Source organism: Vanessa tameamea, chromosome 4 (genome assembly GCF_037043105.1).
Source record: "Vanessa tameamea isolate UH-Manoa-2023 chromosome 4, ilVanTame1 primary haplotype, whole genome shotgun sequence".
In the NCBI taxonomy this organism is placed as follows: domain Eukaryota; kingdom Metazoa; phylum Arthropoda; class Insecta; order Lepidoptera; family Nymphalidae; genus Vanessa; species Vanessa tameamea.
Genome location: NC_087312.1, coordinates 6835978 through 6853712, shown reverse-complemented (window position 1 = coordinate 6853712; position 17735 = coordinate 6835978). Strand labels below are relative to the sequence as shown.

The window sequence follows — 17735 nt, the reverse complement described above, 5'->3', positions numbered from 1 at the left end:
TATTGTCCTGAGAGATGACATTTTTGATGGCATGAAATCTCAGGACAGTCTTTATTTGTCATAAAATAAAAGCGAGCAATGCAAGCAAGTGGCGTTATCTTTACTTACATTACAAGACTCACCTGTGTAGGATTCGGAACACTTAAAACACCTAGGTTGAGCTCGACACTGACGCTTAACGGGACCATAACGGCAGCAATTAAGGCATTGGATTGTGGGATTTTGTATGTTTCAAAAGGAAGGAAGTATGGTAGGAAAACACTTTTGTTGGAATAATTTGTAAATGTGATTACCACAGATTGGGTTGGAACTAATGTAGTAACACCTTCATTACTATATAGGTTATATATTATACTACACTAGCGACCCGCCCCGGCTTCGCACGCGTGCAATGCTGATATTAAATATACTACAGAATGTCTTACAACGTTCTCAGCTTTTTTGTCATTAAACTGCATGTCCTTGCATTTTAATCTAAATCTGTAATATCTTCGAAAATATACATTTAAATTACATGCTGTACAATTATTTACGGTACTCGATTGGATAAGGATTAATTATGTATTGCTTAAAATCGCATCGAAAATAAGCCATTATTTTTCGTAAAAAGTAAAGGATAAAAAATTATTATTGCGGGTTATCCCTAAGAGATATACCATCTTGGACTTTTTTGAAGACCTATTTAACGTATACAATACTGTAGTACATTATTTAGATCTATCTCATAGGGTTCAGCCAGCGTTTGCAAATTAGGGGCAAAAATGTGTTTACATACGACTTCACTTTAGAAACCTCTAAAATAATTAATCAGTGTTTCTCTACTATATTGTGCGTGTATTTTACATACAAACCTTCCTCTTCAATCAATCTATTAAAAAACCGCATCAAATTCCATTGTGTAATTTAAAGGTCCAAGCATACACAGGGACAGACAGCGGAAAACGACTTTGTTTTATAGTATGTAATGATTATAGTAGTAGTATTATACTACATTACAGTTTTTCTATAGAGCCGTCTGATTTTCAAAACTTCATCACATCCAGACGGAAACTCGAGTAATGTTGCGTGTTCTTCCATTGTCCAGTCCAGAAATTGACCAATTTAATACCCCGTATTAAAATTTCCTGAAGCTGGATCAGACTTCTCGGGACACAATGAAAGGAACCTTGTCATCGTCAGAATAACTTTTAGGGCTTTCAGAGTAGAATGGATGGGTGTATATTGTTTGAAGAATCGAGGAATTTGCGGTAGGCGGATGTATTATAGTTTTTTTATGTTAGAGTTGGAATTCATGAATTAATTAGCACCTTAAAGTTTACTAGAAACAGGCAGAGAGGGTGGAGAGTGTCAGAAACTAATTCTATTGAACCACCTGGATCAGGGGTTCAGGAGAAGGATTAACCTCCTTTATAAAATTTAAAAGCTAAGGAATATTAAAAAACTGTAAATACTCACAAGATGTAAAAATGTTAGTAACACCTCTTAACCCAAATACCAACTAAAAGCATTATTAACAATAACATATATCATGTCAAGCTGTACTCTGTATAGTATTGTCTGTATTATTATTGTTCTGTATGTCACTTGTCAAGTGTCACCAACTGTCATAACAATCACGATAAATAACATTGTTTCTCTAAGCAAGAAAATAAGGCATTAAAGTAAACCAGTAATAATTATCTAAGATTTTTCTTTCCGTTCAAATTACATATACGAAAAAATGAAGCCAACTGTGGCTGCTGATGAAATGTTTCCCGAAGGTGTTGGACCCTACATGGACTTGGAAGAAGTATGACAATTATTACAATTTGGCATAGTAACTATTAAATAATACAGCACTACTATTAAAATGTTTTGAGAAAAGTACATAATATCCATTATGTCATAATGATAATTATATGAAACGATATTATCAGTACTTGGTGGTAGGGCTTTGTGCAAGCCCGTCTGGGTAGGAACCACCCACTCATCAGACATTCTATCGCCAAACAACAATACTCAGTATTGTTGTGTTCCAGTTTGAAGGGTGAGCGAGCCAGTGTAACTATAGGCACAAGGGACATAACATCTTAGTTCCAAAGGTTGGTGGCACATTGATATAAGGAATGTTTAATATTTCTTACAGCACCATTGTCTATGGGCGGTGGTGGTGACCACTTACCATCAGGTGGACCATTTGCTTGTCTACCAACATATATCATAAATAAGGACTTAAAATCCATTTATTTGTTACTATTTTAATTATATTATTAATATTTTTCAAATAATTACTTTGTAGGCAGGGGGTCCCTCTAACCTTCTTATGGATTTAGCTGCTAATGAAAAAGCAGTTCATGCTGATTTTTTTAATGGTAAGATTTTGTTAAGTTCCCCTTTTCCTGAATGGTGAATATCTAGTATTGAGCCACTGCTTATAATAAGTCTGAATTTTGTTTATGACTTGGAAACATTGCATCTATAGTCTATTCTATCCACAACAAGACAAACATATATGACATAGAATTGATGCAATATCATGTGCCAAGAACTTGTATAGTCTATGATGTTAATTATATATTTGTGAAAAAATTGCATTTTGAATGTCAACAATATTATAAATAACTGTTAGTAGTGCTCAATATAGCTGAGCTATTAGCAAATCTGGTGGCATTTGTAAATTTAAGGTTTGTTTATCTTTATTCCTACTTTGATTGGAATAGACTAGCTATCTCATGTTAGCACATAATCTTTTTTTGGGTACAGAAATATACTTATATTAATTAGGTTACCTTAGAACATAATTAACTGGTTATAAATTAAAGTTCTGGAATATTTTGAAATCTAAAATATTGTAAAATTAGTTCAATATTGATATCAGTGTGATATAAAATATTTAACTATAAATTTACTATAACTATAAGTTTAAACAAACTATAAGTTAAGTAAACTATAAGTTTATACTTAACTTAACTTGTAGATATTATTGTATAAACAATATGTTTTAATTATCCCATATTTGTTGCAGATTTTGAAGATTTGTTTGATGATGATGATCTGAAATAATTTTAGTTTGTTTTCTAACTTAGTTTTATAAAAAATAAATTATAATCAGACATTTAGTTTTTATTATATAATAATTCAATAACTTCCATACCATAAACCAATTTATCAATCCCTTTGACCATTCAAACACAATATGTTTACATTCATCTATATACAAAACTGATAATGTATGACAACATACCTTAAGACTAATAGTTACTACTGACTTGGTGGCACACTTAGTGCTTAGCGACCAGATTCTGATCCCAAGATGACATTGGCCCATTCTACATTATTGGGGTTGGCACACTACCCAAACACCTTTATACACATGCACACGCACGCACGCACGCACTAAAACACACACACACGCACAGATAACTTTGCATCTTCTACAGATACCCAGATCTTACACAGAAACACCTTAAGAGGACTACAAGATATATATAAACTTAAAGAATAGCTCGAAAAATCTGATTCTATGCGAACGATTGCACATTTTTTCTAATAGATGTTTTCAATATTCATAATTAATAAAAAAAAATATGTGTACTAATTAAATACTCTTACCTTTTAATATCGTTCATATGTATGTTCGGCGCTTAATTTATATAAACGTTTTTTAGTTTTCCTCACGCGTTTCACTTTATTTCCCATATTTACACAATTAAAATTTATAACAAATAATATAATAAAAAACAAATGCCTAATTACTACTACACTATTTTAACTTAATATATTTATTTACAAGAAAGAATAATATTTATTATAAGAAAACATGAAACAATGAATTTACAATTATGAATTCAAAATTACAAAAAAATATCTCGTAACGTAATGATGCGGCGAAATGATCGACACGTCTATATAGCATCAGGCCTAGGCCGGCAATGAACACGGCGTTTACGCACACATGCGTACGCATTTTGTTCGAAAATAAGAATATCAGATTTTAAAAAAATCTATTGATTTTACTAAAAAAGTGACACAGAGGTAAAGTAGTTTATTGCTTGTAGAATAATCTGACAAAAAACCAGAATTATTGAATGTATATAAGTATAGTTATTATTTGTTAAAAGATTTTTTAGAGGTAACTTTGTGAATTTTTTCTATCGTACCAAATTAATTACATCATGCTTTCAAAATAATAAATAACTAGCATATATCCTGAAGATTATCATACTTTTTTTTCATTATAAAACTTGCATTTAGCTCATGTAGTCCCCTTAATAGAACAACTACTATAAGAAAGTATTCTGTAACCATTTCTTTGTGAGAAAACAATACTAAAGTTATTAATTTTTACTAAAACTAAGATTTTCTCTATAATTAAATATTTCTAATGATTAATTTTATATATATTTTTTTATATTATCGTATTAAATAAATAGACTTTAAAATGAGGTTAATAAGGGCTTTTGAGTAGATTGTCATTAAAAAATCCAAATATTTATTTAAATCTATTTTATTTTCGTCTTTTTAAACAATTCCAAATTTGAAATGTAAATTATAGATTTTTTTAAAACTGGACATCTTTTTTAATTCAATTTTGAGAAATTCTCTCTTCTTGTGCAAGTTTTTATGTTACACTTTTCATTGTGAGATCAAGTTTTAAACGTAAAAAAGCTTTATTTTGCCGGAATACAAAATATGTTATGGTAGTAACATACATAAATCAAACACTAACAATAAACATATGTAGCAAATTAATATTGAATAAAAACTTTAGCATTAACACTTTGTTAGTGTCATCAGTAATGTTTATATTTTACACATAATTTTATATTTACATTAGACATTAAGCAAATATCTATACTTCATATAGATAATATTAAATCAAAATTGCCAAGAAAACTATTTAAACAAAATGGCGAAATTATGTCATCATAGCCAATTCTATTCATTTTCTTGAAGTCTATACATATTTGGGCAAAATTCATTAAACATAATTTTTGCAATAAATATAAAACAATGTTCACAGTCGAGATTCTTAAAGTTTCTTTGTACAATCTGTAAAAATGGACCTTGGGTGTTTTCTAATTATTATATTTTTATACACTTATACATGTAAATATAATTTTTGAAAATGTTTTTATAATACACATTATAACATCATATTAAACAATAAGTATTGTTTACGATTGCATAGAATTCATGCATACAAACATTTTAAATGTTTATTCAAATATTTATTATGATATGTACACATATATTTTTGCAATTTGTATTAATTATTAGTGTTTTCTGAAAGCATTACTGATGACATATAACGCTAACTTTATATACAAAGTATTCATAGTCCTTACGAATTTTTACCAACAATTCATATTGCGATCAAAAAATAACGGCATACTCTGAAAAATTTGACCTCTAATATACAGTACAAATATTATAGTGATAGAAAATGCATACGGCGTGTTGCTAAACATCTACATCACTGCTGTCTTCACTATAATCGTTTCCTTCCACTTCCTGTTCATCTGCTTCAACCTCGCCTTCTAGTGTGTCTTCTTCATCACCAACATCTTCAATATCTTCGTCATCAAGAATATCTGATAGAGTATTATTTACTCCTCTACCCATTTCTATAAAAAATATATTTTTACAGTAACGCAAAATATGATAATAATTATGCAATGGATTTTTATTTAAGTATGTTCTTCTTAATCACTCAGTTAACATACAACAATATTTTAATTACAGCTGTTTAAAGATTCTGGTAAGTAGATATTTGATTCGTTATGTACTAATTTATTATATTCTGTGTAACGTTGTTATGATATTCAATGCAAAAACGTAGTATTTGTGTGGTTTTGTTTCATTTGAAATTTATTCTGTAAAGTGGGAAAATAGTTCCCTTTGTCCGTCCCCAACTCCCATTTTGCGTCACTATATATAAAAAATAGGGGTTTATTTTTGTCGATTTTTTTATTTTTGTCAATTAATTTAGTTTATTTTTAAAATGTTTGTTTCAATTACTTTAGATCATGTCTTCTAGAAGAAGCAAAATTATTAATGATAAATCATAAAGTGCTTGAAAATATTTTAGAAAATCTTTCTAATTTATCGGACATCGATACTGATGATGACGATATTTATGGCGATAGCCTGATAAGTCCAACGGATTCATTTTACAGTATAAATTCAGAAGATTTAGTTGAAAGACGCTTAGAGAAAATATTTGGAAAACAAACTATAGATCCCGTACCAAATCAAAATCCAAACAAAGCGGAGCTACCTACATCCTCACTCATAGAAATTTTACAAGGGCCTTTATCATCCAACGAATGTACTTCTGTTTCTTTACCACCACATACTTCGTCTCTGCCTTTACTAATTAACCCAACAAGTACAGCTTCTGTGTCACCGCTTTGCTTTGCTACACCATCCTTGCTTCTATCGAATGAACAAACGGAACCAGTTTCAAACAATCAACCAATCCTTGCAAGAACCGCTATTAGAATTGAGAGAATAGAAAGGCTCAACAATAATCCTCGTGAGTGGAAAATTGAAGATCATATTCATTGCATTCCAGACTTCTCGAATAAAATGATACCCCAGTCCATATATACTCATAAAACACAACCTATTCAAATATTTAACATTTTATGCCGAGTTATCTTACAGCAAAAAATGCCGAACAGACCAATAAATATGCACACCAACAATCGAGCAAAAACTGGTCTGACATAACAGATGAGGATATCAGTGCTTATTTAGGAATATTAATTATGATGGGACTCAATCCATTACCTAATGTGGAATAAAGTTCTTTGGTATTTATAACCAACCCTCTGTAGCATAGTGCAGACTGTAGGCAACATACTGTTCAAAGCCCTTAAGTTTTAATATAATTGATTTCCTAACGTGATCACGCATTGTAACCCGTAGGCTAAATTCCGGACTAAGGAACTAGTACCAAAATTGTAACTAGATGGCGTTACTTGTTTCAAATGAAGACTAGTGTTTAGCGAGTTGAGATTTCGAAAAGTGATTAAAAATAGATATACTTGTCTTTTGTTGCTGTTTTTGATAAATTATAAAGGTAAGTGTTTTTGCTTTATTGTGTAATATTATTTTTGAATATTTTTTTTGTTTTACATAGTTTTTTTTGGCAAATTGTGTTTGTTGCCCGTAAGCTACATTAGGCGTCAAATACTTATTGATGTTTTTTTATATTTCCGAATATCTCGTAAGTGACTCCATAATGATAAAAACATTGGTTTTGCGTTAAATAATGGTGCAGATGGAGAAGAGAATAATATATATCAAGTTCTGAAAAATCCTAACATTATTTTTTGGGTTTCTGAGGAGGACGTCAGGTGGTTTATAGATATAGCATATCTAATGTCTCTAAACCAATCACCTAGAGCTACCAACCACTGTGATGCCATACTTGCAACACCTTTTATACAGGAAACCATTACAATGAACAAATTTGAAAAAGTGCTTCAAATTTTGCATTTCAATGACAATACCGAAGATCTGCCTAGGAGGAATCCCGAACACGAATCGGATACGCAAAATACGCCTTGAATACGGCGTATAATAAAGTCCCAAGAAGAGAAAATAAGTGGTTGGAGAGTATAATCGCCATATGGGTGGCGTTAATCTTCTTGACAGCATCATACCACGACTATTTTATCATTATTTGGATGTCACGGTATCCAATGCATAGACACATTACAAAAGGTGTTTATAAAGAAAAAAGTATTCATTCAGGCTGCATATCATCAGCGGATTTTCGTCTGGAGGTTGCTGTGACCCTTTGCAAAATGGATTTGAAGCCTAGTATATCTCTAGACGACGGTCACCGGAGACCGCAATTCTAAACTTTTGTCCTTTGACAAAGGCATTGCTCAGTATGTGCCTCCGAAAGCAGTTTGACAAGATACGATTGGACACTGGCTACAATGGTCTGATAAAAAAATGAGATGCAAGTTCCCAAATTGTGTTGAACTTACTCATAACATGCGTGAAAAATGCAGAGTAGCCTTATACTACACAAAAACCAAGAATTGCTTCAGAAACTTCAATCTTTCGTAACATGTCATTATGTTGCCATACTACTATTATAATTAGGTATAGATTTTCACCCCTTACCTCAGTGTTGCTTGCTAGCAACACTCTATTTTTGCATTGTTATTTGGAAATAATTGAAATAATAAAAAAAAAAACTAAAATAACGTCTATTTTATTTTTGGTATCATTTCCAATCTAATAAATCAAATAAATCCCAGTTCATGAGTGATAGAGGGATAACGATCCTTCTTTCTATGTTAAAGGTTTTTTTTCTGTTGATACCTCAATACCATGAAACATCAACAACAACTAACATTGAATAATGCCGCAGAAATACAATAAGATAAAATTTCGTGGCTATGAGGATAACGATTACGATTGGTTCCGATCCACATTAACAGTTTGGTATAACACTTATCCAAAAGCATCCAATCACGACTTATAAGATTTGCGAGAGCGTTTACGTTGAAATAACCAAAATGCAGTGTTTATTCGCAAACTAACCCAAAATGCAGTGTTTATTCGCAAACATAACGAAAAGACGTAGTGTTTTTGTGTGGCGCTCCGTAAAATAAAAGTATTTTTATAGCAAGTACAAAGCTGATCGGTGAGTTTTTATAATGTTTGAATGTTTATTTCTTGATTAACTTATTTACATTTTAGAATCATTAAAATCATTTCATGCCTTACTAAAATTTGCACTAATAGATGTACTGGCAATTAAGCGGTTTAGAATTTATATTTTTACATTGTGTATTAGTTACTTACGCAGATTTGTTTCTACATTTTTTTTAAATAAAAATTAAAGAATATTTCAAAGTATTTTTGATAAAACACGCCTCCTGCTTTTGTCTACCGTTGGGACAATTACAGTTACTGTTACTTTTAAATATTCATTACTTTCACAATCAGACAACCATGAAAGAAAAGTCAGGTGTTGATGAGTCCGGAGCACAGAGAGATGCGGACATCAATAGTAATATTGTTACTTTACAAGAGCTTCAAAAACAACGAGAGGAACCTATTAATAAAAAAACATATTTTGGACAGATTGCAAGCGAGTAACATGCGCTCATTTCAAAACCCTGTTGAACAAATCCCATATGCAACTTCTAATGTTGAAAATTATTTTACTGACTGTAATACTTTGACTAGAGTTTTCGAAATCGTCCCTAGCTCGTCAGGTCTTTTGAATGTTATTACGGAGTCAATGATCGTTTTTTCGTCAGATGATTTTGTCGTTGACCCTGATTATGTTCCACCATCAGAAATCACAAATGTACAGCCAATCGAATCATCAGATCATCTTGATTGGTTCCATGAGATAGATACTGAGGCCGAAGTTGGGAAACAGACAAGATCGAGAAAAAGCAAAAGCTAACAGCTAAAAATAGGATGGGACAGGGAGAAAGCATCTAGGATACAAAAAAAAATCTTTAAATTTAATCCAAACTTAAAATGTGGTTGTAGTGTCTTGGTGGAATACTAAATGTATTATCCAAAAAATATGTCTGATAATGATTGTTTTATGTCATGTGATCCGATTGACCTCTGGCCTCTGTGTTAATGCTACTAGCAGCAATCATAAAAACCTTGCACTTGTTGTGCACCCTAACTTTTCACCCTAACTTGTTTATCTCACGACCAAGATCTGCATCCTGATTGTGACTATCCAAATCTAATGTCTATAGGAAAATCCAATGCCAAAAGTCCTCTTCTTTAGAAGTAGATGATGACCTTGTCCACTTTGGCCACAGTGTTTTTTGGTTTTTAAGACATTTTTGTGGAAAAAAAAGGAAATAATATCGATTTCCGTTTCGCATTTTTAAATTTGGACCATTATTATTGTTTTAATATTAATAAACAACCCTTGGTATATCGTCTTTATAAATCACAAGTAAAAAAATTTAAATTGTTACTTTTTTTTTTATACATTTTTGAAGTTGCGTTTTTGACTTATTTTCAAAAAGCTTAAAAACAGCTGTGATAGCTCAAAAATGGTTCACTTTTGCAGTATGCGTATGCGGTTAAAATTATAGAAAATAATCGCCCCTATCACCTCCTAACGGGAATACGTTGAATTATCAATAATCCTTTTTATCTTCAGTCTGTTATAATAGAGGATTCGAAGAAGAAAAAATCCATAGTCTAATGCCACAAAGAACTACTGCATGCGCCCTTACCGTTATGTTAAATGTGGACAGACCGATAAGACCTCAGATTGTAAAAAAACGAAACCGGATATTATCCAGCATCTCATACAAAGATTGTGAAGTCTACAAAGATTTTCTGATCCGAAGAAGCAAACCAAACCAACCTGTGGCATTTTAACCTTCTAATATTAATAGTATCAATAATATAAAAGAACTTACAGATAACAACAAGAGTCAAACCAGAAAAAAAACGTACACTGAAACACTGCATCGCGGTAATAATAAGTTACTACTAAAATCATTTTAAAGCAATGCGAAAAAGACAATCTTACAACAAATGAGTATTAGATGAGTATGAGAGCATATATTTTAAATGCATATATTTCAAAAACTGTAGATGTTACCTTACAAAACCCGACGGAACAGGTCATGCGGTAACTGTACTAATTGTTAAAAATTCTATCAAACATCATATAATGCCAGAGTATGCGACAGAACATATCCAGACCACGACTATTTCAATTGAAGATCAAACCGGACTTATTATAAATGTTTCTGCCGTACACTGTCCGAAAAACATAAAGTAGACGAGGTTATGTTTACAGATTACTTCAAATCATTCGGTAGTCGTTTTGTAATGGAAAGCGGCTTAAACGCTAAACATTTAAATTGAGGTTCAAGACTTACGACTTTGCCAGACGAAGACAGTTGAGGATAAGCCCAAAAAGCCAATGATCTTTGTACGGTACTGCAGAACGTACATGCTGGCTTAGTTATCCCAACGTCTCCGATTTGTTAGATTTCTTTGTTATAAAAGGAATTTCTAGACACTATGTGAAACGAAAACCATGCTATGACAGTTCTTCGGATCACTCAACAGTTATACAATAAGTTCACTGATTTGGAATCATTCAAAGTTAATTGATGAAAAGATTGTTCTAAAAACTGCTTTGAAATCACCTCATGATATTGATAATACCACAATTTTTTATGATTCACAAAGCGGGTAAACCACCTAACGAAGTAACATCTTACAGGCCAATCAGCCTGTTGCCCATTCAGTCTAAAATCTTTGAGAATTGCAAAGAATCTACGCTTTTCTAGAATTAAAAAAGCTATACCTATTGAACAGGTCCATATAGTTTGTGATATAATAAGGAAGACGTAAGAAGAAAAGGAATATTGTGCCTCTGTATTCCTAGATGTCCAGCAGGCCTTTGCCCGTGTATGGCATAATGGCATTTAAAAAATAATAAACTATTTATCTCATAGTTACTATCTGCTGATATCCTATTTAACTGAAAGATTGTTCCAAATAAAGCGATACCGCAGGGGTCTGTGGTAAGTCCATTACTGTATATAATCAACATGGTTGACCTACCAGAAATAGAGGGTATTACAACTGCGACATTTGCTGATGATACTGCTATAATGGCTAATCACAAACACCCCGATACTGCATGTTATATTTAGATCGTCGTATGTAAGCAAAGTAATATTTTGTTTACATTTAACGCAAGAAATGATAAAGACTACTTTTAATCAATTCTGTATAATATTGTGGCCGGAAAAAAAGGGAGACTCGGAGAGAAACCAAAGGAGATGAATTTCTGTCGCAGGTCGAGCACAAAGCGATATTTTGAGCCTATACTTCAGACTTGTAATTTGGTCTGAAATATATGCACTTGCAACAATTTAAAAAATGATATTTCTAGTGATAGTCAACAGTTTTATAATAGCTTAATCAAAATCGCTGAAGCAACCACTTCCTTCAGCGATTTTGAAGCAGTAGCCGACTTGCTGAAGCAGCAGCCGACTTGCTTTGCCGAAGACGTCGAAGATATGCGCAGAAAATGTGCGGCATAAATACGGGCTTTGGACTGGGAGGTGTATGAGTACCCTGATACAATCTTCAGACGGGTCGTCACAGTAGTATACGCAAGCTGTCCAGTTGATTGCAATTGAATTTATATACTATATATATTTTTCAATGGTAAAAAACAAAAAAGACAGGTCTTTGACACAATCCTATGCTAACACAACGGGAAGATTGAAGGCGAACTACTTCAGTCCTTTGATAAAAAATAGAATCTAACACAAGCCAATTTACCAGTGAGCTATTAAAATATAAGAGTAATATCTATTATTCTAACCATAATATCTAAACACGAATGTGATAGCACTAGAGATCAGTCATTTATAAATATTTTTTTTACTGACATTAGTTACAAGTTATATTTATTAATAGGAGAAAAGTATACTTACGTTCCACATAACTTTCTAATGACTTTGGTACCATACTTTTAACTTTCTCAATATCTTCTTCTGTACATTCACCTTTGTCTAATCCTGAAATATTAATGGAATTTTTATTGTAATTATAGTTAATCATTTATATTTTTTATTAGAAAAAAAAAACTAACCAAATAAGAGCCCCATTCTTTTTAATATATCAATATCATCATGTATTTGAAACCTTTTGTTAAAGTTAAACATATATTCTGTCCTGAAAAATGAAGGAAGAAAAATATTTAATGACCAATACTATCCATATCTCCACAAAAATTGTTAATTTGAGAATTATGGAGTGTCCAGTTATTTCAACATAGTAATATTATCTTCAGGCTCAATTTCAAAGAACAATAAAATTATATTCTTAAAATAAAAGTAACTTCTAAATTGTTTATTAATGTCATATAAGATTACTTTTGTTTTTAAATCAATAAAATTATATCAAAAATACTCACTTATCATTAGAAATACTACAGTCAATTAATGCTTTGTCACTTGTATTTACTACTATAAATGGTAAATGTATGGCTGATGATGGAGAGGGTTTTATACCCTTATTCTCTGCATCTTTATTCCTTTCTATTAAACTTTTAAATGAGATATGCTGTAAGGTAAAATATTGAAATTACATTAATTCTATTATAGATGTATGAATATATCATATTATATTTTTTTATAATCCCATAACAAACCATAATTTTAATAACAAATCTTACCATATAGCAATTTTCTAACTAAAATGTAAATATTTGTGTAAAAAGTAAAAAATAAAAATGTTCTAAACATATTTACATGTACACTTTTTTGTATATTTGACAGTCAACAGGCTCACAGAATAAGAGACTTCTAAAAAAATGTCATATGCAAAATATGCATTCTCTAAATTTTGCCACCTATGCTCCAAGGAAAATCCATCCCTGGTCACAGCTCTATTTGGAACATTTAATAGAGACATAATAGTAACATTTGTACCATGTACTACCAAATAAGTGCCCAGGACAGTATTAAATTTGTTAATGTACATTGCATTGTAACAAAAAAACACAATGTATTTGCTTTGAGTCAAATATGCATTAAAAAACTTTTTCATTTAGGTTAGCTACCAGTATAATTACCAGGACTTTTACAACCGATACTTTCGAAAGAGTAGAAAGTTGAGTATCGCGCATTCAGGTAATTTTTGAAATTTCGCATACCTTGTTTCGACTACGAAGGCGGTCTACAACAAATTACGTACAAAACTGTGCACTGGACAACTTAAAGAGCCACTAAGTATGTGAACTCATTTTATCAAGCCTATAAATATAGCTCTACAATATTAACATTACGACATTATTTCTTCACCTGTAGTATCAGTTCTTGTAGTTGTTGCGTTTTCTTCTGTATCTGTTCAAGTTTTGATTGCTTTTCTTTTTCTAATGCCGTACATTCCTGTACTGAATTAGTTGGAAGCCCAAGCCATCTGATTTCCTTCTTTTCTTTTGATATAATATTCATAGCCATTAGCACATTTAAAGCATCATATACTCTTCTCCTTATGTTCTTTTGATCATATTGCTGCAAAGGTTAGTTTCTCTGAGTTACATTTTAACTTAGCATTGCTTCCTATTGATTGACTTGATTGACTGGTATAAAAATGTATAGCAAATGTTTGTTTTAAAATAAAACATTTTAATTTTTGTTATTTAAGGAAGCATTGTCTAAATAAGGGACATGCAGAGCAAATCCCTTTACTAATATGTAAATAATAGATATAGGATGAAATGTTTTTATGTATAAAGCATTTTTAACAAAATAGTCAAGTTCTTTTGTGCCTTTTAGTACCTATGTATTAGTATATAGTAGTAGTAGTATTTTATGATATGTAATTTTGCCATTGCAGATACTCATATATCAATTTACAAAACTAAGGTTTTGATTGATTTTATTTGCATGATATTTAAGGTAAAAAATGTGACAAGATAAAGGTATTTTAATTTTAGTCAAGTGCTAGCTCTGTTTAGAAACTGCTTTTTCATGTGTGGTATTTAGCTGTAAAACATATTTCTGTACCTATTGTAATAAAACAGGTGATATTAACAATGCCATATATATTGTATTTAAACTTGATCAAACACTTGTTAATAGTCTTATACGAAAGTGTCAAACTGTCATACAAAAAAAATACATACTTGGCTGTCAGCAGAACCATGCATTCCAGCTGCAAATTCTAGTACTAATTCATCTGCTACTTCATTGTATGATGTAAACCCTTTATTTCTCACTTTTTCACAGACTTTCATTGAAAAATGCCTTAAACCTTTACCAACTTTGTCTGCATGTTTACGCCTCTTTGTAGTGCTGAAAGAAATCAAACATTCATAAGTTTGGTAAGAAGTAATGTATCTATTGTTTGAAAAGCTGTTAGATATTATATTAACATGACAAACTATATAGATCTGAGAAAATAGTTATCAAATGCTAAATATCTTGTTGAGACTAGGTACCTTACAATTATCTATATATAATATGAAGATTTAACTTCGAACCACAATTTAACATCCCCATTTAAAGGTATAATATATCTTTAATAAATTGTTATCATTACTTTACATATTTACAGATAAATCCTTTTATATTTTATAATAAGCCATGTTTATTACATTACCATTGTTTAAAGTTACCACCAAAACATATGTGGATTAAACATGTTAATTGATGAATTTATAATAACCTTAATATTATTATTGCATACAAACAAAAATACTCAGAATAACACATAGCACTTACTATTCTGCAGGAGGGTCATTGTCAGAGTCATGTCTTCTTCTTGAAGCATGTGACATAGTTGTGGGTAAGCAAGCTTTATTTTCTGCAGGATCTGTGAGATCAGGTACAATTCCTTTGCTATCTACAAGGTTATCTACAGGTTCTGATTTGGCCAAAATAGGCACTAATTCTGGTATAGGCTCGATTACCTTAAGTTCAGTCAATTGGTTTTGATTGTTAACCTACAAAAACAATATGATGTGAAAACCATAAATATCTAAGCTATAATACGAAACACATTGAAAATACTTACAATATCAGGTGATGGAGATTTTGGTTCTGTTTTAGGTGTGATCTTTTGTAAACGAGCCAAAGTGTCAACTGGTACTTGAACTAATTCTGAAATTATATACTCAATATCAACTGATGACATACAATTATTCATTATTAATAGAACTCAGGATGATTATAATTATACAAGGTTTGGATAAATTTTTTTTTCAATTCTTATGCCTTGATATTATTTTAAAACATTATGGGAAAATTTTCTATGTAAATTATCAAAGGCAATAGCATATATTTCAACTTCAATTAAATTGACTTACTTGAAGCACACTTAATCCCAGTTAATTTGATAGGTTGATATACTGGAGTCTGAAAAGAATCATCATAATCGTAGCAATAGCATAAGCTTATATACTGGATTGCGTTTTAAGTAATTTGACAGAACATTTGTAAAATAAAATTTTTAGGAAAATATATTGTAAAGAAAAATAAAGAACATTTAGATCTTACTCATGATAAGAGAATTGTTAAGAAATTGAATGTAAAAAAAGTTTAGTTCTGCTCATTTATTGTACATACTACATTTTAACAATTGTAAACTATATTTTACCACTGCTAAGTTTATGTACTGTACAATTAATCATGACAAAAATGAATAAGTTTCGAAAATGGTTTTCATACTTGATTATTTCCCTCGTTCGTAGCAGATACTTTAAACACTTTTACAGGATTTTGTTTGATTTTGATTTGAGCAATAGGTTGAGTGTTCGTATTTTGTACTACTTTAACCATTTGAGGCTGCCCTAAAACACAGAGTTTCCAGTGATATACATAGATTTGTTGAATACATTTAAACAACCATAAGCTTGTTAAATATGCTAAATTAGAAACAATAATGGAAGAAAAAGGGTTTTTGAATAGAAAACCCGAAATGTTGGGACGCCAAAATCTATGACATGGTATTTATCTAGCAAATCTATTATACATTAACATAATGAGCCTAACAGTAAATATCAAAATAAAAAAAAAACTAAATCGACGGTATCAGCGTCGCTACTTACTAACCATTGGCGTCATGTATTAGGAAATTTACTATACTAGTATTCTGGGACATTGTCGTAGTCCTTCTTCAAATAGGGCATCCATTTACAAATCTCGCTAGGGCAACTAAGAAATACACAAATGAAAATAAACTATCTCAGTCTTAAATAGCATGGTCAAAATGGCGACAATATTTAGGATAAGTTTGAAGGTCAGAAATCGTAATAGTCAACGTTCTATAAAATGAACCACCTAAAGTCATCTAGCTTCTGCCAGTATCTCACTTTATAAATTCACTTTAATATTGGGATAAGTTTAAACTACAAGATACTAAACAAGCACGCAAAGAAAACATTGACAATTTAGCGCCGGCCTCACAATTTACCAGCTGATTGGATGACGCTGTTCACGTGTACTCAAAACCAGAAACCCCCGCCGGATTTATTTCCGGAAAAGGCGCGAAACGGACAGTGACATTGGCCGACGGATAAAATTAATCTTACAGCACAGATCATAATTATATTTTTTAAGTTGTCTATAGTATCACGTTTGTGAAATAATTAAACTAAGTTGTATGTAGGAAGATAAAGAAAGTAATATCATTGAATAATCTATTAAAATAGTATTCAGCAATAAATAATAGGCATAAAATGTCACAAAAAATATGTAATAAAAATATTTTTAATGTCTAACATCTGCCTTCGTAGTTTCCTGTAATCAGTGGGAGTGTTTTTTGAAAAGAAACGGAAGTGGGTAACGGGAAGCTAGGAAAGCGCGCTATTTAATTTACACAATAAGCTCGCTCGGTGATAGATTTGCTTTTTAGATGGTACCACCAACCCATTTTCAGAGAGTGTTTTTAGTGTGTGAATGTTAATGTTGCTTATATATTAATTATATTGTACTAAGGTAAGATATCATATGCGTCTATGTTATGTTTTTAATACATTTTTGGCAAAATTAAAGTAATTCATTTTTATTATTATTATTAATAAATTAATTACCATAGGTTCTTCCTTAACATAGTTCATCTCCTACTGTACCCGCTAACTGCCTCCCAGCCGATGACTGATGAGTATGGGCAATAGTCACCAACATCCTTCTATTTTTTTTAAACTATACAATAGAGGTAAGGTTTCATTTTTAAATCCTATATTTTTCGCTACAAAGTAA

General features: G+C 31.2%; 1 protein-coding gene across 12 annotated transcripts; it reads right to left on the bottom strand.

The window, feature by feature from the left end:
* Positions 1–4470: 4470 nt before the first annotated feature.
* On the bottom strand, positions 4471–17038 carry LOC113394592 (transcription factor Dp-1). 12 transcript variants are annotated; one of them, XM_026631973.2, is made up of 12 exons: positions 16948–17029; positions 16583–16688; positions 16203–16324; positions 15842–15890; positions 15550–15635; positions 15258–15478; positions 14660–14828; positions 13833–14045; positions 12944–13092; positions 12620–12702; positions 12462–12545; positions 4471–5606 (listed from the first exon to the last, which is right to left on the bottom strand). In XM_026631973.2, the coding sequence occupies exons 2-12, from the start codon at positions 16596–16598 to the stop codon at positions 5443–5445; spliced, it is 1356 nt and encodes a 451-aa protein (XP_026487758.1). In that variant the 5' UTR covers positions 16599–16688; positions 16948–17029; the 3' UTR covers positions 4471–5442. The 12 variants fall into 12 exon arrangements, with proteins under 12 accessions (XP_026487758.1, XP_026487752.1, XP_026487755.1 ...); XM_026631967.2 differs by having other exon boundaries at positions 16587–16688; XM_026631970.2 differs by having other exon boundaries at positions 16815–17012.
* Positions 17039–17735: the final 697 nt, after the last annotated feature.